Source organism: Festucalex cinctus, chromosome 8, assembly GCF_051991245.1.
Source record: "Festucalex cinctus isolate MCC-2025b chromosome 8, RoL_Fcin_1.0, whole genome shotgun sequence".
NCBI lineage: Eukaryota > Metazoa > Chordata > Actinopteri > Syngnathiformes > Syngnathidae > Festucalex > Festucalex cinctus.
This window is the reverse complement of record NC_135418.1, coordinates 5,883,958-5,905,221: the sequence shown is the minus strand read 5'-3', so window position 1 is coordinate 5,905,221 and position 21,264 is coordinate 5,883,958. Positions and strand designations below refer to the sequence as shown.

The 21,264-nt window shown below is 38.3% G+C and overlaps 1 protein-coding gene across 3 annotated transcripts in view; it reads right to left on the bottom strand.

Annotated features, from left to right (window-relative positions):
• The window catches only part of LOC144023490 (contactin-4-like), a 177,638-nt gene that overhangs the window by 8,851 nt on the left and 147,523 nt on the right, over positions 1 to 21,264 (bottom strand). For 2 of the 3 annotated variants that reach the window (XM_077529033.1, XM_077529032.1), the window contains exons 12-17: positions 20,662 to 20,789; positions 13,924 to 14,099; positions 10,277 to 10,397; positions 9,743 to 9,901; positions 7,255 to 7,404; positions 1,866 to 1,936 (exon numbers count right to left, since the gene is read on the bottom strand). In XM_077529033.1, coding sequence (XP_077385159.1) covers positions 1,866 to 1,936; positions 7,255 to 7,404; positions 9,743 to 9,901; positions 10,277 to 10,397; positions 13,924 to 14,099; positions 20,662 to 20,789 — 805 coding nt within the window. The remainder of the gene's footprint in view (positions 1 to 1,865; positions 1,937 to 7,254; positions 7,405 to 9,742; positions 9,902 to 10,276; positions 10,398 to 13,923; positions 14,100 to 20,661; positions 20,790 to 21,264) is intronic. The other variant, XM_077529034.1, reaches the window with a different exon arrangement.

Sequence of the window (21,264 nt, the reverse complement as noted above, 5' to 3'; positions counted from 1 at the left end):
AGGAGTAAAAAATATCACCACTGCTTCATGAAGCTTCATTTGTCCATCACTATTTGTAGGCATGGCGGACATGCCATTTTGTGATTGGCATTACCATGTGGAAATTGATTCACCCCCCCCCCCCCCCCCCCCAACATAATAAACTACAAAGACAATCTGTTGTTTAAGCCAATGCAAATGTCTTCAAAACTCACATCACTCAGTAAGGCAAAGTAGTTTGGTTTGCATTGGTGATGGACAAATGACGCACTTGTGATATTTTTTGACTTGCTTTAAAGATGCAGTAAAAAATGTAATTCATGTCATTACACTTGCCCTCATCTTTAAAACAAGACCACCATCTAGAGGAGTAAAAAAAAAAAAAAAATCACAAGTGCTTGACGAAGCTTCATTTATAAAGCTGTTTGAATGACACAAAGGGTTACTGTGCTGTGCCCCTGATCAAAGAACAGGAATTCAGACAGACTAAAGAAAATGACTTTAAAGAGGGTGCTACAAGCACTTTGATACAAGTTTATTCATATGAATGAACTGAATTACTCTACCATATGCTGAATACAATACAATACATATTAGAACAGAAAGAAAGAAAAATGGTATCTGTTGGGCCACAGCAATTGGAGACGCCGCAGGCTACTAGTGAATGGAGACAACAACCAATTACTTGAATTTTTCCTTTTCTTTTGATTTTGCTTAGATGTGATAACTTGAAGGCAAAGCATAATTTTGCCCTTTTGCTGTTGAATGTCAGAAGCTATTTTCAAGGGTGCTTCAGAAGAGAAGCTTTGTTTGAACAGATTCCTAAAATTAAACTTGTGCATAATGAAATGTTAGCAAAGATTCTGAGGCGCTTCACAGCAGGGGCTTCATTACTTTGAACTGCCTGAATTATTACAGGATTGAAAGGTGCCTTCATGTTAGACACAGCGGAAGGATACAATTTGGGGAAACTGGAAAAAAGAGTGAATTTGATCGTCTTTTCAAAATGAATTTAATTATCTTAAACAATTTTTCCTATACACAGTACATTTCATATAGTAAATTTAACTCTTAAAAAAAAAGATTATATTCGGTCCCAGTCTACCACTCAACTACTTGTGTCATGGCCTGGATCGCATGCGCCGGAGTTCATGACCCGTTATGTGTCTGTTTAGGTACTGATGTAACAAGTGTCTGTTTACAAAACGTGATGTTCGTGATGTCAACCTTTAATCCTTTAGGTGATGTCTGGACCTATGTGATGTCGTTCTTTAGTCCTTTATGATTCACTGTCTGTGTGTGCGGTCTGTGAATTGTGTGTGGTTTGTCGGATTTTTGTCCAACTGTTCTGTGTACAGCGTCTCTGAGTTTCTGCCTCTCGATGTGAATAAATGGAGAAAATCTTATTTGTGTCTGCATTTGTGATCCAAACCTTTCAGTACACAACAACTTGAGCAGATTGGCCATCTTCCAACCTGAAGGTTCTGTGATCGTTATTCAACCCTTGAGTGATTTTTTTTTAATATATATATATATATATATATATATATGTATATATATATGTATATATATATATATATATATATATATATATATATATATATATATATATATATATATATATATATATATATATATATATATATATATATATATATATATATAACTCTCTTCCAATATGAAGTTTACTCTGTTTAGACTGGGTCTGAATTTTATTTTTTATTTTTTTATTTTTTTTTAGTGAGTAAAATGTACTCTACGAAATGGACTGTGTACACTGACAGCAAGTCATTGCTCAGCATTATAAAAGACATAGTGACTGAATATATTACATCTGGCATACCACACCATGGCTGACAGGACCCATCCCTAGCAGGCTTGCTCACCTCCCAGGTGATCACTAATTCTGAACGACTTCCACCGCCACCGCTCACACTAGCTGGTGTGACCTTCGGAGCTGGAGGGAAAAAAAAAAGAGCAATCGGCTTAGCCTTGCTGACGTGATGCTGGAAACTGAAATGAAGCAATGCTCAATGTGACAAAATAATTGTGTTAGAGATGAGAAAGAGCATATTAAGACATATATTTCTTAAATATGTTTCTATGGACTATAATTTTACATTTCATCCCTAAAACTGCAACAAAATCTGAGGTTGATCAACCTTCGATTTGGTTGCACTTATAATTAGGGATGTAACAATAATGGCAATATCGTGATATCGCGATATTAAAACTGCCACAATATATCGTCGACGTCATGTCATGATATTAAAAGTAGCACATCTGTTTAAAAAGTCGCATTGATTTCCATTTGTGCAGTTCTAGCACCCTCTGGTGGCTATTTATTTAGTGCAGTTTAATTTTCACAAGGCCCTTCTATTTTTAAAATCCATGTTAATGGTCAGATGAAGGGGAACGTATTATGCTTGTGAACCGAGTCGATAAGTGTCAATGTGGGCTTGCTTTAGCAAGTAAGTGCCTCAATATATATGATTATATTTAGTTATTTTTTTTATATATAATATTTTTATATTTTTCATGGCTGTAATGTACAAAAGTACAATATTTTTGTATGAGTGTATTTTTTATTTTTTTTTAGAATACTGTGACCTTTTTATTAGTGTTGTTCCGATACCGATACTGGTATCGGAATTCATGTTGAGGAAAAAACACCTTAAGTATCGGTATGGTATCGGTATCGGCCAAAAAACCGTATCAAAACAACACTACTTTTTATGTATCGCCAAACTCCCCACAATATCTTGATAATATCGTATCGTGATGTTTGAATATCGTTACATCCCTACTTATAATTGCCTGTATACTAAATAATACAGATTGATTAAATCCATTCTCAGAAGTTGGACCTTTGAAACACCAATCCTGATAGGGTGACACTTGAAATAACACTTTTGTGCAGTTAAATGTCATGTATGACATAAATGTTGTTAACATGGTAAGAGGAATACAATGTGTGGTTTTTGACATTTAGTCCCTTATGCTTTTTATATCTTTAGCCTATATATATATATATATATATATATGTATATACAGTACACCATGGGTCTCAAACTTTTGCGAAGCACAGGACAATATTTTGTGGCCTCCTACTTGACATCAAAGTTAAATGTTAGTGTGGCCCACAAATTTATTGCTGTGGGTTTACCATGTGTATTTCTTTATTTATTTTTTAATTACTTATGGGCTACCATAGTTCAGACTCATGCCAGCTTTTGGCAGAACTTAATTCTGAAGTGACACAAAGTGGAGAGTAAATATATTGTGTTACCTAGTCCCAGTCATGTCTTTTTCAAAAATGGCATGAAAAATGTTGGTGATCATTTGTACCGTTTACTGTGCAGCAAGTTCATAAGGCTATGAAAACTATGTATGAATCACACAAAACATCCTGGCCTGGATTTGATAGAACCTAACCTTTTAACTCTTTGACTGCCAGGTTAGTCAAAAAACAACCCCGACAGTGCCAGATGATTTCGAGCATTTACGCTCGCTAGTGTAATTTATAGCCCTCATCTTTCAAGGCAAACAAAATATTGTGCACTACGACTACATAAACATAAAAAACAGTAGGCTATGTTTCTACCTTATTCCGATCTTTAGTAACTACTCAACATTTGGAAATAGGTCATTTGCGTGATATAAGCGAAAATAGAAAAAAAAAAGTAGAGAAAACAAGCTTTTTGTGAAAAGATTTTTTTTTTTTTGCACAACAGTGACTTTGACACTATTTTTTTGTTGTTTATTGACACCCTGTGAATTAGATTTAATGTGACAAAGGATTTGATCATTCACATCATCCTTGAAAATGTTCGATTCATCAGATTTGTCATGTTTCATTATAATTTGATTCACAGTGAGCCCAATGAAAAGAGATACAATGGTGCCATCTGCTGGCCATGGTTACTGGCTGTATTTGATTTCACAACCCATTGACCAGGCAGCGCTGCACTTTTAGACGTTGCACTGCCCATTGATTAAAAAAAAAAAAAAAAACTTGGTAAAAGTCATTGAACGTTTATGTTGGCATTCATTAGGATTTATACGTCAATAAACGTTTTTGTCGGTCAAAGAGTTACAAATGGCTGTTGACACAGACTCTCAAGACTCTGAAGAAATTCATTAAGTTTGGAAGTTCTTGTTATCCCCCTCTTAAGCAGGTGAGCCAACAGTTTTTCGACAGGCCAATATCAAATTTGTCTTGTCAAACATTTGTGCGCCTCTTCTAGTGCGTGATCAACTTAAAATATTCCTATACTCAAGTGAGCTTTCTTTCAAAACTGCAATCAGGCTTTAGAAAAAGTGCAACACTATTACTGCTGCCACAAAAGTGATCAACATATATATATATATATATATATATATATATATATATATATATATATATATATATATATATATATATATATATATATATATATATATATATATATATATATATATATATATATATATATATATATATAGTGAGATCCATTTGGAATATATTTCACACTTTCACAAATGTGATGATGAAGTGGTGTATGGATGCAGAAATTATACTGACCGTTCCCAATGAAGTGTGCGGCTCCTATCACGGGCTTCTTTGGAAAAACGTTTTTTTCGCATTAAGTATTAAATAAATAAGATTTAATAAGTTTACTGTGCGGGCGGCACGGTAGTCGAGTGGTTAGCACGTCCGCTTCCCAGTTCTGAGGTCTCCGGTTCGAGTCCAGGCTCGGATCTTCCTGGGTGGAGTTTGCATGTTCTCCCCGTGCCTGCGTGGGTCTTCTCCGGGTACTCCGGTCTCCTCCCACATTCCAAAGACATGCATGGCAGGTTAATTGGGCGCTCCGAATTGTCCCTAGGTGTGCGTGTGAGTGTGGATGGTTGTTCGTCTCTGTGTGCCCTGCGATTGGTTGGCAACCAGTCCAGAGTGTCCCCCGCCTACTGCCCAGAGCCAGCTGAGATAGGCGCCAGCAGCCCCCGCGACCCTTGTGAGGAATAAGCGGTCAAGAAAATGGATGGATGGATGGATGGAAGTTTACTGTGCTCATGACTGAATGCATATTTGTGAGCCAGCTGTTGTTCAAGTGTTGCCGGGCAACACCGGACACGCGACTGGCATATATCGAATAAAAACAAATGTTTCAAAGTCCAAGTTACAATTGCCACCATGAGAATGACCAGAACGAGTCAGAGGTCACTTGGCGTGACACGGCCGTCACCAGCCAACATGGAACCAGTTAATTAAATCAAAACAGGCGATATGATGTTTCACCATCAAGAGGCGCTACTCTTTGGTACAGTTTCCTGAACGTGCAAGAGGAATAATGCTCTGGGAGAATAGGGGATAGGAGACAACCTCATTTCTACATCGCTCCACCCAGAGTTCATACATTTCATGAAGCTGTGAAATTGACACACTTAAGTCGATGGGAGAACAAATGGGAGCCCAACGAGTATGCAGCAGCGCACCTTTTTTGACTTAAGCACATGGGAGAATATGCCCCTATGTAAATAAATTATTTGGGACCAAATGAGCCTGATGTAGGTTAGTACTTTTATGCCGATGACACAATCATTTATCGTTTTGGCTCATCACCTGCCGATGCTGCAGTATTACTGGTGAAAGACTTTGATGTAGTGCAACACACACTTCTGCAGCTAAAGCTAGTCTTTAATACTGACAAAATTAAACTACCGTAATGTTGTTGTCAAGATCCAAGAAGTGTCTGCAAGTACTCCACACAATGCCCACTCTTGAAGGCAATGAAATGGAGGTGATTAATCTGTACAAATATCTGGCTATCTTGCTAGATGATACCCTCAATTTCAAACCACATATTGAGAATGTTGCAAAGCAATCAAAATACAAACTGGGGTTTGTCCACAGAAACAAATTTGTCACTGCAACTCTTTTTCATTTTTACATCCATTTTGGATAATGGAGACTGGTTACATATGAATGCTTGAGCTCAATCTCCGACAAAGATTGACTCTGTGTACCATGTTTCTCACACGTTTATTACAGGGTCTTGACCCGTCATTGAGAACTGTACTCTCGAGTGGGATGGCCTCTTTTAGCTAACAGGAGTTTGGCTCACTGGTAAACCTTTATCTACAAGGTCATCCTTGGACTATTGCCCTCTTACACTTGTGTTAATTCTTACAATTTACATTCAAATATCATTTTGTTGCTAAGCGTTCCATTTTCCTCCAACTCAGTTTGGAAAAAAGGCCTTTGTCTTCGCTGCCCCTTCTTACATGGAATCTATTACAAAAGGACTAGAAATGAACAGAATTTATCTCTTCAATGACTTTAAATCCAGACTGAGAGAATTAGCATTAGCAAGACAGCCTCCTTGTAACTATTTTGTCTAATTGTCATTTTGGCTTGTCATTTTAAATCATATTTATATTGTGTTGAAAGTGTAACTTATTATTGAATATATTGAGTTGTGGGGGCCAAGAAGTTGGGCATTATTACTCAACCAGTGTAAGCAAATTACCAAGGAGATGAGAGAGAGGATCAGGTCACCAATTTTGTTCCCATTCTGAAGAACCATTAATGTTAACTGTTATTAACAAAGACTGTAAAGACTGAATTATCTGTACTTTTATTGAATACTTGAACTCCTTATTTTGTAAATGCGGCCCAGACACAACCAGATTCTATCTCCACAGCTCCCACATGAATTGAGTTTGAGACCTCAATTTACACACAAACAAACACTTGGCGAGGCAGAAGATGGAGCAAAGCCAACTTGCATCATAAAACAAGTCTAATTTTGGTTGGAGTTCCAGTGTTAGACCACCCATCCATGTTCTATAGATTTATCCTATTGAGGGTGCCTGGAGATTTGGAGACTATTCCATTAGAGTGAATGCAAGGGTACAATCTGGCCTTATCATCAGTAGTTGCTATCGCAGGGCTATTATGGCTGGGGCATTGACAGGGAATGAGCTGGAGGCAGCTGCATAAAGATACCTATGAAGTAATACACAAGCACTGACCTAGTTTTGGGTCATATTTTGGGGGTTCAGTATGTATGACACATCCAATAAAACACAGTAGTGCTAGTTATTTTGACAGGGCTAATGTGCAACGTGTGATATTAATTTATAATAGATAATCAAAAATAAGCAAATATTTGAGGAAAGCGCAAGAAAGAGAGAGAGAGAGAGAGAGAGAGAGAGAGAGAGAGAGAGAGAGAGAGAGAGAGAGAGAGAGAGAGAGAGAGAGAGAGAGAGAGAGAGAGAGTTTTTCTTACGTACATGTCCCCTTTGTCTTGGCTTGTTTGGATGGCTTGCTGGGTTCGCCAGTCCCAATGCTGTTGCTTGCCAGGACTCGAAACTCATAGTCCACCCAAGGGCTCAGGTCAATTACAGTAGCTGTCAGAAGGTGGCCCCCCACCACTTCAGGAACTGCAATAAAACAAATGCTGCCTTCAGTATCGATAAACTTGGTGTAAATGTATGAACACATGAGCTTCAAACTGTGCTGTATGTTGACAGGTGAAGAGGCACGCCACAGCATGTAGCCAACAGTGGCCAGGTGGACTGCTGTACTTCACATTCGCATCCCAACAGGTAAGAAAACAGTGACACAGACCAATTAACAGAGGTGGGTAGTAACGAGTTACATTTACTCTGTTACATGTACTTGAGTACCGTATTTTCCGCACAATAAGGCGCACCTAAAAGCCTACAATTTTTTCAAAAGTTGACCATGCGCCTTATAATCCAGTGCACCTTATATATGGATCAATATTGAGCCGCAACAGGTCTCGCTATCAAGACGCTATCGGTGATCCTGCACGATCGGTGACGTGCATGCGCAGAAGATCGTGCCATCTTGGATCACTAGCTAATACTAATACTTTACCTCAGAGAAAATAATAAAACAGTTGTTTATTCATTTTGGGAGTGAATGGAGTTGTCAGAAAGCTGGTTTGTAATCTATTAATAAAGTTTGACTGACCTATCTGACTGTTTTGTTGACATTCCCGTTAGTGCAGCACCATCTAATGGATGCATAACGTAACCCCAGCCTCTACTGTAGCGCCTTATATATGAAAAAAGTTTTAAAATATGTCATTCATTGAAGGTGCGCCTTATAATGAGGTGCGCTTTATAGTGCGGAAAATACAGTAACTTAAAAAAAAGAAAAAGAAAAAAAGTACTTCTAAGAGTAGTTTTACCACACAATACTTTTTACTTTTACTTGAGTAGATGGGTGAAGAAGGATCGCTACTCTTTCCGCTATATTTGGCTACACTAAAGTCGTTACTTTTTTTTCCCCCTCCTTTTTTCGTTCATTATCTTTACCAGAGACACCAAACAGTGGTTGTGCCACATGACTGCGTTTCACCAATCAGACGTAGCAACAATAATCACATGACGACTCCTTCCCTTAACAGTCTACCAATCAGACGTAACAATGCAGTCACATGACCATAGGCAGTGGAAACGCTGTCGGCATTTGGAACATGGCAGCGGGAGAGGAAGAAGCAGAACACCCATGGCCTCATATAATTTGAATGTTTACCTTGCACGCCGTGCGGAATAACAGCTTTATAATGCGAACCTGTGTTAGCATGTCGCGGTAAGTTTGACCTAAATTCCCTTTTTGCTGTATTTAGGCAGGTATTTGTCTTAAGTGTTGAAAAGGACCTTTTCACATAGACTCTTTTGCAAACACTTTGTTTACTGTTGCCATGAAACACATCACGACACATGTTATATGGAGGCATGAATTGGCGGTAGCCAATAAAAGACATAAATTATTAACGGTAAAGAAAGTTTTGGGAACAGATAAACACTTGACTCCATGTAATGCCAGAACCTGGTAAGAAAACATATCAACGTTAAGCCATTCTTATTCAATGTAGCAATGATAGCATATGTAAACAAAAAAGATTTAGGCTAAAAAGTACAAGTTTCTAATTGTTATGCTGGATGGGTATTAACGGAAATTTAGTGACCACAATATTTTCAGGCGTACACTCAGATTTAATACATTAATCATCAGAAATCCTACTCTAATATAGCTAACTTAATTTAACTTTGCAAATTAAACTGAATGTGTGATTTCAATGGCTTACTCGCCTGTAAACTCATAGCCTGATATTTTTTGTGTCAACAGAGGGTTCACCCCAACAAAGTGAATGTTTTTGTCTGTCTGATTACATTGTTTTTAATAAATAAATCAGTCAATGTTCAATATTCAGTACTTGAGTATTCTTTTCAGCGAATACTTTTTTACTTCTACGTGAGGAAAATTTTTAACGACTATTTTTTACTATTGAGTAATATTATTTTGAAGTAACGCTACTCTTACTTGAGTACAATTTTTGGCTACTCTCCCCACCTCTGCCAATTAATGAGGATGACCTTTCCTTTTTGGGTGAATTAGTGGAGCGAGGTACACAGTACTGCACAGTAGACTGCATTATTACAGCCAGGCATGAGTACTAAGGGTTGCTGTTAAAGAGGATATGAAGTGGAAAACAGGATCCATCAGCACTATCATTTATAACATCACATGACAGAATCTGCACTGGCGTTATCATCAGGATGAGATTCATATTTCAGGATTCCCAGGAGTCTGATAAAAATGGTGGCCAGTGGTCACGCTACAATAGTGCCCTATTTGGACATGGGGTAAAAATTACATCTCCTATACTCTCAGCGGAGAGGCAGAATAAAGAGCAGCCCCCTCAGTGAGATTGGAAGAGGCCACGGCTGGTTGGAGAGAGCTTACCTGTGGAGACAGCCTGCCACCCGAGGGAAAATGGTGTCCTGGCCTGGATGTTGTATGCAGTAATTGGACTGTGATTATCAGCACCAGGCCTCCAGGATAGAGTGACTGTGGTATCTGTGATTTCTTCTACTTGGATGCTGGTAGGGGAGCCTGGGGGACCTGGGAGATGGCAAAACCAAGCGAGAGTAAGGGGGGAGACGATAGATAGAAATAGGGAGAAGAAATGTAAATTAGGAAGAGAGACATGACGGTGAGAGTCACATTGGGTTTTAGCACCTACGGCCAATGTAGAGAAGTCAATTTGCTCTGAAACCGTTGGGAGCCATTCTGTCTAATTAGACAGTAAAAAATTTTAAACCTAGAAGACATAATTTGCTATTTGGTATTTCCTTTCACCCTATTTCCATTTCATTCATGAAGCATAAGCTAGCCCGGCAAGCATAGCCCACATGTCTTTCATGTTCTGCAATTGTAGACTAATAATTAATTCTTACACAAAAGCATCAAATTAGAGATGTGTGAAGTTTTGCTTACCTCTGACAACCAAGTCAGCAGCAACAGAGACACTGTCCACTTTTGTATGCACGGCACATGTGTATTTCCCAGCATGTCTCAGCTGGATGTTTCGAATCATAATGTCTCCTGCCGAATGCTGCTGCCATGCAAATAAAAATCATACACAGACACAGATGCACACATGGTCAATCTCCTTATTATACGACAATCCAGCCACACAAACCTCATTTCCATGTTTTACTTGAGAAATAAATTTGTAATTCCTCTCTCAACCTTTTCCTCCCCCATCTTCTGCAAGGACACACGATGTATATGTCCCGCGACTTTAATTACAGAAAGCCTACAAGCACAAACAGCTTGCGCCTGATCCTCATATAGGTCTGGCTCGGTTACAACAAGCAGTTAGGTCTTTAAGGGAGCAATTCCCACCTTTTCAATATCACACAGTGAAGCTGAGCCTGGTAATAAATTGGACACAGTGGAGAGCTGTGGCACAATGACAGTAACAATTCAGTGAAGTGGTTTTATCTGTGTACTGGATGTGTACTGCAATTGCTCAGCACCGCAAGCCTGCACTGTGGATTTATTTTAAACTACAATAGCTGAATCATAAGAGAGAATTGATCGGTTCCACTCCTGGTTTTGCTTTTCTTCCCTATTCCAAAAGATTTTAAAATAAGGTTAGACTTTCAAAAGTGAAGACGGTACACCACATGTGTGCAATGCGTGCTGCAAACACTTCCTCTGAAATACAACGTGGTTTCTTGAGTCTGGATAGAGGATTGGTATGTAAATTTTGTTCTATTTTATTTTTTAAATAAACTACAGGAAGCAATTTTCTGGTCATAAATAATACACTTGATACAAATATTCCCTCTGCACTGCGGCTGAATTTGTTATGACTATGCTAAAAGAGGCCACAGAATAATATTGAAAATACCAATGATTCCTCATTTCAGTGTCCTCACTTTTATTCAATAAAATGCTTTAGAGAGGTCAGAAACAAAATTACTGTATTTTATAAATCCAGTACACAGCAATTTACGGAAGTGCATGTCTCGGTTCGGCGGTCACGGTTCAGTGCATACAGTGACGTCATGCGACAAATGTGCAATTTCATTGCAGCATCTGCACTCCAAACTTTGCGGCATGCAATATGCGCCTAAATCAGTTTGTCAATAAGCACTAAATGAAAAAACAAAGGAAAAAAAAAATGGCATCATGGAAACGCTGAAGACCCACCAGCTTCATTTAAAACCAATGTGTGGGAAAATTGTGTGTTCCGTATGGAATACCACAGTGTTGACGTGCGAGTGGAAGATTACAGTATGTCGGCGTTATTCAACAGTGTGGTACATCCAAGGACACAGATAAGCACACTGTCATTTTAATGCGTAACAGTCCAACAATTTACCTCCACTGTTTTACTTTCTAAGAAGCGTCCACATTTGAAAGCTAACAGGTCCAAGCATTTACTGAAGTGATTAGCAAATATTGATCAAATATTTATAAAAAGTTCTCAAGTCTGCAATTGTAAAAAGCTTTCTTTAGTAACTATCCTGAAAAAGAAATGGCAAATATATATTGCCTAGTAGGGGTGTGAATTGCCTAGTACCTGACGATTCGATTCGTATCACGATTCACAGGTCACGATTCGATTCGATACCGATTAATCCCGATACGAATGGTCACGATTCGATACCGATTAATCCCGATACGAATTTATAAGTCGATTGTTGCGATTTTTTTTCATTCAAATTTAGAAAATACTAATCAGTAAGCTTGTAGAGTGTAAGATTTATATGAAAATTTATTATTTATTTATCTGAAATTTCAGTCTTATAGAGGTTGTAATCTGTTTCATGTTTGAACAGCATTAAAATAAAATATTAAGGCTTAATGTTCCGTTCATATAACATTCTTCCATGCTCAAGGTGTGCATCCTAACCCGAAGTCAGACGTTTTGTTGAATATTTTTCCATTAAAAATGGAAGTTTAAAAATCGATTCACACACACAAAAAAAAAATAAAAATAAAAAAAAAAAAAAAAAATAAAAGGCAATGATGATAAGACGTTGAATCGGTAAGACTACCGAATGAACAATTCTGAGCTCTTTAAAAAAAAAAAAAAAAAAAAAAATCGATTCAGCCACCTATTGAATCGATTCGAGAATCGCGCGATGTAGTATCGCGATATATTGCCGAATCTATTTTTTTAACACCCCTAATATATATACATATATATATATATATATATATATATATATATATATATATATATATATATATATATATATATATCCATCCATCCATCCATTTTCTTGACCGCTTATTCCTCACAAGGGTCGCGGGGGCTGCTGGCGCCTATCTCAGCTGGCTCTGGGCAGTAGGCGGGGGACACCCTGGACTGGTTGCCAGCCAATCGCAGGGCACACAGAGACGAACACCATCCACACTCACGCACACCTAGGGACAATTCGGAGCGCCCAATTAACCTGCCATGCATGTCTTTGGAATGTGGGAGGAGACCGGAGTACCCGGAGAAGACCCACGCGGGCACGGGGAGAACATGCAAACTCCACCCAGGAAGGTCCGAGCCTGGACTCGAACTGGAGACCTCAGAACTGGGAAGCGGACGTGCTAACCACTCGACTACCGTGCCGCCCATATATATATATATGTGTAATGCAAATTCACAGGTGCTGAATAGAGGGTGACACAGGACTGGATTTTGACTCCCGTCCCTTCCCACTCTCACAGAAAAAAAAATCCTGTCCTGTCCCACTCCCAGTAAAACAACTCCTCTCTCGTGCTGCTCCAGTTCAGAATGCTCACTTCCATACCGTTTCCATTATGGAGAACGGCTACATTTGAAAAAATGTGTACAGTATGTGCATAATTTCTGCGTATGGAAAGATAAAATACAAATGGATATGCAAGTGTGTATCTGTCCGAGGCTTTTTTTCCCCCCAACTGGATATTGAGATATTGAATTAATTCCGCTCCCGTCTGCTCCTGTGAACTTTTTATTAGGGTCCCATCCCAATCCTGTGATTAAAAGTAAAGTTGACTCCCATCGTGCAGGAATCGCACGGGATTCCCCCCAAAAATGTCAGCCTCTAGTACCCAACTGCAAATATGCATCATACTGTAATTTTAAATTGTAATCTCACTATTCACCACTAGATGACAGACATGGCTTAGTTGTCATTGGATCTTATATTTCCCTATACTACAATGTGAGCAGCCCTGATATTTTTTTTGGAGTATTTGGAATGTTATGCAGGACAAATATAGTACGGTACCTAAATAATATCACAACTGCCATCCTTGAATGGTAATTTTTATGCAAGAAAGCCCATTGCACTGGGAAAGAAAAAGTCACCGAGTTAGGATAGTGGATCTTTTATACATGTATTGAGCAATGTATGATGAAAAATGAAATATATTTAGGGTGGGCAATTTGCATATATTTATGTATTTAAAAAAAAATCTAAAATAGCATTTTTGTCAGACATCTGGTTTGGAAATGTGTGTCCTATGTGCTCCCCTCCAGCCTTAAGTTGTCCATCCCTGGTCTCTGCTAAATATCCATCCATCCATTTTCTGAACTGTTTATCCTCACATTTAACCTATTCATTATAAAACATCATAGGTTAACTTACACCGCCCACTTTCTCAAAAAATCCCCCATGGCTACCGAAGTGGATGAGCTGCTCATTGAAGAACCAGGTGAACTTGAGTTCCAGTGAGGGATCGTGGCTCACTTGACAAGGTAGGACCACACTCTCCCCCACAGTAACGTCCGGGTTTGCAGGTAGAGTGGTGATGATGGTGGGCTCTGGAATAAATAATAACAATATGACATTACATTAAAGACCTTGCTTTTATAGGCCGTGGCTGCTTTTTTTTTAACCAAAAAACCATGCTTTCCATCATCTACATGAACGTGTCAGGCAGTTAATAGAGAGTTATAAGGGACTAAGCACATAGCACATGAAGTAGCTTGCACAGCGACAATAGCTGGTATTTGTTTTAGCCTGAGCTTAGGTCTACTGGGATTTGGAGACGTGTCTCTCCTGCATTCTGAGTAGTCACAGTGAGTCACTGTCAACTCAGCCTTTAGCCTGGAACTCCTCCAGATATTCCCAAAGCACAGCACAAGAAAAACAGTAAACACCAGTGAACACCTCTTTGAGCAGTCGCTGTTCTCTTGTGAAACCTGCAGTGCAATGCTGTGGCATCACAAGGGAGGAAGGCAAGTGTCCCCTATCTGCACTTGGGCACATGTGGCAGAGGAGGAGGGTGAAGGACATGAAAGGGGCCAGATGAGAGGGAGACGCTTTATTCATCAAGTGAACAACAACAACCTCAACGCTGGTGGGTGCTGTGATTATTTTTAATTGCTACTCAATCTGCGCATAAAACTCAGCAAAGCTTGTCCAACGATCTTTGGAAAAGTATAGATTAGAAAGTCTAGGCAATATAGTCTAGCCTTCATCAACTCTGAATCCAATGCGTTGGCCATTTAAAATCCACAGACAAATACCTGTACTGTACTTACCATGACATTTAGTGGATCAATTTTTCCAATGGCGAACCAACAAATGTATTTATTCAACACTGTAGCTACTATCCCTGAAATGAATGGGCATCATACTCTGGGGCGGCGTGGCTCAGTGATAGAGGTCGTCTCCCGACCGAGAGGTTGTGGGTTTGATCCCCTAGCCATTGTGGCCATGTCGAAGTATCCTTGAGCAAGATACTGAACGCCCATTTGCTCCTGATGTTGTGTCATCAGTAGTTGAGTGTAAAGCGCTTTGAAGGCCTTGTAAGGTGGAAAAGTGCTATGTTTTTGTTTTTGGTAATCCAGCTCGCAGACAATCGTAAACAAAGAATAGCATAGAAACAAAACAAAATCTTCAAGAAGAATCTGCAGGGACACACTTGTTCAGGAATATTTTACTCCTCTACCTACGCACCTCGGTAACATGCTATAAAGCTTTATTTGCTTTTTATCTCTCCAGTGGGGTTGTTGTATCTGTCTCTTCTCTCACATGAGCTGCTCTCATCGCAGTTTGCGTAGCCTGATCTCCAGAAGTGGCTCAAGGGATTCACTTTGACAGATGAGGAGAAAGGCTTCCCTTATTACTCTCCTCTGTCACCATTTCTGACAGACTATATGGAATGCAAGGTTGCGTACATGGCCACACAGCAGGATTTTAAGCACACTGATTGATTTCTGTTCTGTCAAATATAATGCCTTGTTGAACTTTGCCTCAACAACTGAAAGGACACCAAACCCGCATGGTTAGCTGGGTTAATTTGAGACACTTGACAGCGTTTGAGTGACCCCTTGTATGTGGACTCCAACAGTCTTCTTCCTTATTCAAACATGCCACAAAATGTATCATACTGTTGTTTACTTAAATGAATAAAACATGCTAACTTAACTAAAGCATCATGTTGCGTCTCGTTAAACTCTGAACTTTCATATATAAGCAACAATACTAAAAGGAGTGGAAATGATGAGGTCTTTATCTTTACTGTCCAGACTGCAGTCTTAAATACAAAGAGATGAATGTCCACAAATCATCGTTCCAAGTGTACTTCACATCTATCTCATTTTCATTTCTCATTTCCAGGTTATGACTAAAGGTTATTGTCCCTTTTAATCGACCTCCTGCCATCTTGCAGATAGTTCTACTATATAATCCGTGTTTATTATTGAGATTATATTTCATTTTTAAGAAGAACATTTCCTTGACACTAGTAGTGAGAGAGTCAGAGTGACAACTGGGGCGTATGGTGTTTTATTTCAGCAGGACATTTCCATGTCAGATTTTGGACATGTTACAACAGTGTAGCTTCAGCATCAAAGAGCTTGAGTATTACTTCTCTTGCCAGCAGTCCAAACCTGTCTCCCGTTGAAAATGAGTGGCACATTATGAAGCACAAAATATGACAACGGAGACCTGGACAGTTGACTAACTGAAGTTGCCCCATGTTGCAGGCCATAAATTAAAATTAATGAATATTGACAAAACAAAAATACATTATGACATTATGTTGCAAATCTGACCAGTGGAGAAAACCATTCACTGCATTTAAAAGGGGTCCAAAGGAGATGCTCACATTCTAAAAGTGAAGAAGAGCCAAATACCATGTTGGAATAAATGCGACATGTTTGTGTATTACAGATAAAACTAAATATTAAATCATTCCGTCAACATTTTCCACAAATGAAGGTGGAACAGGAAAAGCTAGACTGCCTGTTGTATTTACTAACTGGACTATGTACTAATTGGCAATGTCTCAAGCTGAGTGAAATCTAAATTCATCCAGTGCATGTCTAATCAAATGCAATTAATCTGTTAATACCCCCCAAGTGTTGGCATAATGTGGACATTAACAAGGCTCATTTATTGTGACTGCTCCTCCTTAGCTGTTTTCTAGGTGACTCATATTCAGAATGCTTCCTGACAGGTATTTTTCTGCATTCATATTACCAAAGTCAATTGGAATATAATACTGTCATCTCCCATAATAGCTGCTCCCAACACGTATTTGTCCTTCACTAAATAGGTTTCCAATTCTCATTCAAATAATGCATGTAAATTACCCTGTCACATTTATTAGACAATATCAAATGTGACACAAAGGCACAAAATCATAGTGGGGAATATTTGTACATCAGATGGAGAAAACTGTGCACATAAGATGATGAGAAAGGAGAGAAATGGGTGTCAAATAAAGCCCGACTCTCTGGTAATGCAAAATCCATAACAGCAGCGTCTATTTATGCTGAGAAAACATTACGAGGTGGCGTAGCTTGCAGCTTCATTGGAAAATCACACAAGCAGACAACAACCAGAACCTGCAGTGAGCAGCAGGTTTCAACCTGCCCCATGACTGCCCGAGGGTGGAGGCAGTCACACTCGTATTATGATCTTGTGTAAAATGGCAAAGATTAGGTGATCAACAGAGATAAAGAGAAAATGATTTCATTATGATTCCTTTCAAAAAACGGCACCACAGTCTGTGGCCCAATTCTAGCTTTTCTTAAATCCATCACAGGTTTCATTTTTGTAGGAGAGCTCACAATGGGGGAAGAGTGAGGTGTTGCCACAATCAGCAACAAAGCACACTCAAAGCTCTCTTCCACGTTCTTGACTGCTGCTGACTTTCTAGCATGCATAATGTATGAAATCTGTGTTTTATAATTCAAAAGAGAAAAAGGAAACACGTCTTGATTGAAGTAATCTACACATGACAAGATTGGACCAGAATATTCACCAAATTAAATGAGGGGAGGTGGATTCATGGATTAAAAAAAATATTCAGTATTTATCATACAAGATTGGCTTCAACGTGACTATTGATCTTCATTCAATTTATAAATTGGAATGTAACAACTTGGAGGGTACAACTATGAAATAGGAATATGCCGTCTAGATGACACACTGCAAAATATTTTACAGCTATTCCTTTGAGAGAGTTAAAAGTTATACAGTAGAGAAGGCAGTGCTTTTTTCCTCCGATACTGAGTAAAAACAACCATTAAGAGTTTACGGCACATCACTTGACTGGCTATAGTTTAGATAATTCACAATTATTTACATCGTTTAATTAACACATTTTTATTTGCTGACCATATGGTGATTAATCTGCCACAAAGTGGAAGCACTTAAATTTACACAATGAACTCTACTCAGATGTGAACCAGGGCTGGGCAAAATTTAAAGTTTTTTTTTTTTTTTTATTTAAATTCCAACTCATTTCTTGAATTTGAATTGGGGTGGCAAACAGGAAGGTGTTGCAATTAGAATTGCAGGTAGTAGAATGGAAATTCCATGGAATTCAAGCAATTTCATGATGCAAAATTAAAGTGTATTTAGCAATGAAACAGCCTATATACAACATGAATTTCATACGAATATAGCTGCAAGGACATTATGTACACAATTATAGTAAATAGTATAGTGTATAATTTGTTTTTCCTTAACATTAACTCATTTGCTCCCAATAACGTGTAAATACGTTTTTTTGTTTTTTTTATGTTTTAAGTGTCCCAAAGACGTTTTTTTTTTTTTAATGCTAAAGTATACAGAAGGCTTTGATGCAGCCTCTCAACTGCAAAGAATGGTTGCAGAAATGGTAGTTATTACACAAACGGCCAGCAGGTGGCAGCAGAGCAAATGAGATCAACCAGAGCCATGTAGAAAAAAAGCTAAATTACTTACAATTTTGAATAGATTTGTGAAAACTGATGAAATTTAGCTCTCTTCTAATGCTAATTGCTGCAAAACGGTAACAGATAGAAACATACTTTTTTTTCCTGATGAAAGAAGAGACTTTAATCTTTCTTTTGATAGGTTTCATGCTTTTATAGCAATTGAAAGCAATATTCTGTGGGCCTTGCAAAATCAGTCAAAATTCAGTAAAACAGGGAGCGAACGGAATTGCTTCTGTAAAAATGGCTGGGATTGAATGAGTTAAAAGCCCATTCAGATAAAACCAGGGCTGGGGTGGCCCATCGGCATCGGGAATCTCTGAAGTTTCCTGAACGGCCAGTTTATTTATTTGTTTTGGCAGTATGTTCATGGATTAAAAACAATGTTAAAATTGTAAAAACTTTGAAATTGATGTGATGGTAGAACACCAATTAATTTTCTTGCTTTATCTAACATTTAAAAATGTCAATGAGATGTCCCCACTATGATACAAATACAAACATGTATGTGTGTGTGTAAAGAGCTAACGATTTTGAATACAAGCCAAAAAAGAATCCCCTGAGGCCAGCATAATTCAATAATTCAATAAATCTGAAAAATAAGACTGACAGGGAAGCTTGAAGCAGAACCAATAATAATCTTAGCAACCTTAAAAGTAAAAGCTGGTCATAGTAAGGCTATAGTTCACTAAATATGTCAGCAAGTCCCCTACAAATTGAAGGAGGTGATAACACTATCCCCAGTGGAAACAGAAAAGAAAATCAGCAGTGTGCACAGACGAGAGGCACTCAATGTGCAGCACTTTATACCCAGTTGCCATTAATTTTTAATGAAGTATAATAAGTCACAGCACCAGAGCAGGAAAGCAATCCCCATTGCAGATGATCTAACAACGTGAGGTCTTTTTCCACACAGAGTATCCTCAGACGCTACCAGAGGCAGTGAGAGAGAGTGGCGAGTGATTTCAACACCTCTAAAAACACGTGGCGAGGTGCCGCACTTGGAACGACAGCTCTGCTCTTCAGGATTTGGTAAATTTGCACTAGAATAACCTATTAAAAAGAATCATCTTGGTTTCTTTGTGATTTTTTTTTTTAACATCAGGGTAGGAAACAGATGCTGTTTAAAAAAAAATATTCCCACTCAACTGAGCTGCAAAAGCGCCTGAAGACACTGACATTTACATATAGTGCCAGTAGCACAATTGCGTGTCTCCCTTTTTATTCAAAAGTGTATTTTTAGTACTGTATGTACCAGTTGAGAATGTCGTTGGGAGCCGGTAATGTTAATGCTATTTTATTTTATTTTTTGGCCATTTTCTCTCTCTCTGAAATGGCACTGTCATAGAAACCGGCAGCCTGTTGGGATGGATGGCTGGATCGACAAACGGATTGATAAATCATTATATTGATTCATACAGTTAGTCTAAGGTGCAATTCTAATTACAATGTTGCCTTGGAAATTAATTTCATTAGTTGCACGTTCATGCTCTCAAGTCATCATTCTTCATTAAAATGAATAGAAATGCCACGAATCTGTTCCAGCCATCAAACCAAATTTTTGAGTCTTTATAGAACTCTATAATGTTGTGCTTTGTAAAATTATGCAGTAATTGCATAAGTAAAAAATGTAATATAATGTTATGTAAATAAATTAAACAGTTTGTTGTCACTATTTTTCCTTCAGTTCAATGGACATTGTGCTGTTGCTTCTGGTGTGCGCACCTTGGCCACCAGCGGGCAATACTGTATAATATCGATATACAGGACATGGAGATAGTCTCAGTCAGTTCCTCATATGTCTGGTACGGTAGTCGTTTTTCGCAAAGAATAGAGAATATGCACCTGTGAGTATCTTTATATTATCTGTGTATTTGTGTTACTCTCCAGTTTGAGTTCAAACATTTGTTTTTGTAAGTGTTAAAAGACTGATGCTATTCTTGAGCCTGTCCATTGCATTTCCAATTTTGTGTTAGCATTAAGATAGCAACATAAAAACTATGTATATATTTTTGCTTCCAAGTAAAAGCAAAAAATTGCACAAACGCTGGATTTTATCTAAAAACAAAAAAAATAAAATAAAAAATGCTTAGTATCTAGAAGCACAGATGTACAGGGTACACAAAGTCCAAATACTCTTATTCTGGTTAAATAGGAAATGGAAATGTACCTTTAACTGTGAGGCTTCCTGTGCTGCTGGCCACGCCAAACTGGTTCCTAGCCATGCATGTGTAGGGTCCGGCATCTGATTTGCTTACGTTCCATATGCGAAGATTCCCATTGTCCAGAATGGAAACCCTGTGGTCAAAATATACAAATGGTGCGTTAAAAAAAAAGTTATTCAAGTACTGACACAAATATATAACAAAATATATAACAAATGTTTTATATTACATATACTCCTTAATTTAAACCACAACATACATGTAATTAAAATCATTGTCTTCTCAAGTAAAGAAAAGAAAAATAGGTTAATGGTTTTACTGGTAAATAATGCAACACAGTACAGTACTTTAAGAAATGGCAACGCATGCCCTTTATACAATGGCCATACAGTATGAGTGCTTCGAAAAAGGTCAAAAAGGCTGAGGAAAAAAAAAAGTAGACTTTTTCTTTAATAAGAGGCAAAACAAAACAAAACAAAACAAAAAAACGGATACTGTAGGAACTCAGATGCGGATCAACTAATAAACGAGGGGTGCGGCAATCGCGGCAAAGTCTGACAATATTAAAATGGCCCAATGTGAGTAAGCCCTTATAAAAAGCACCGTCT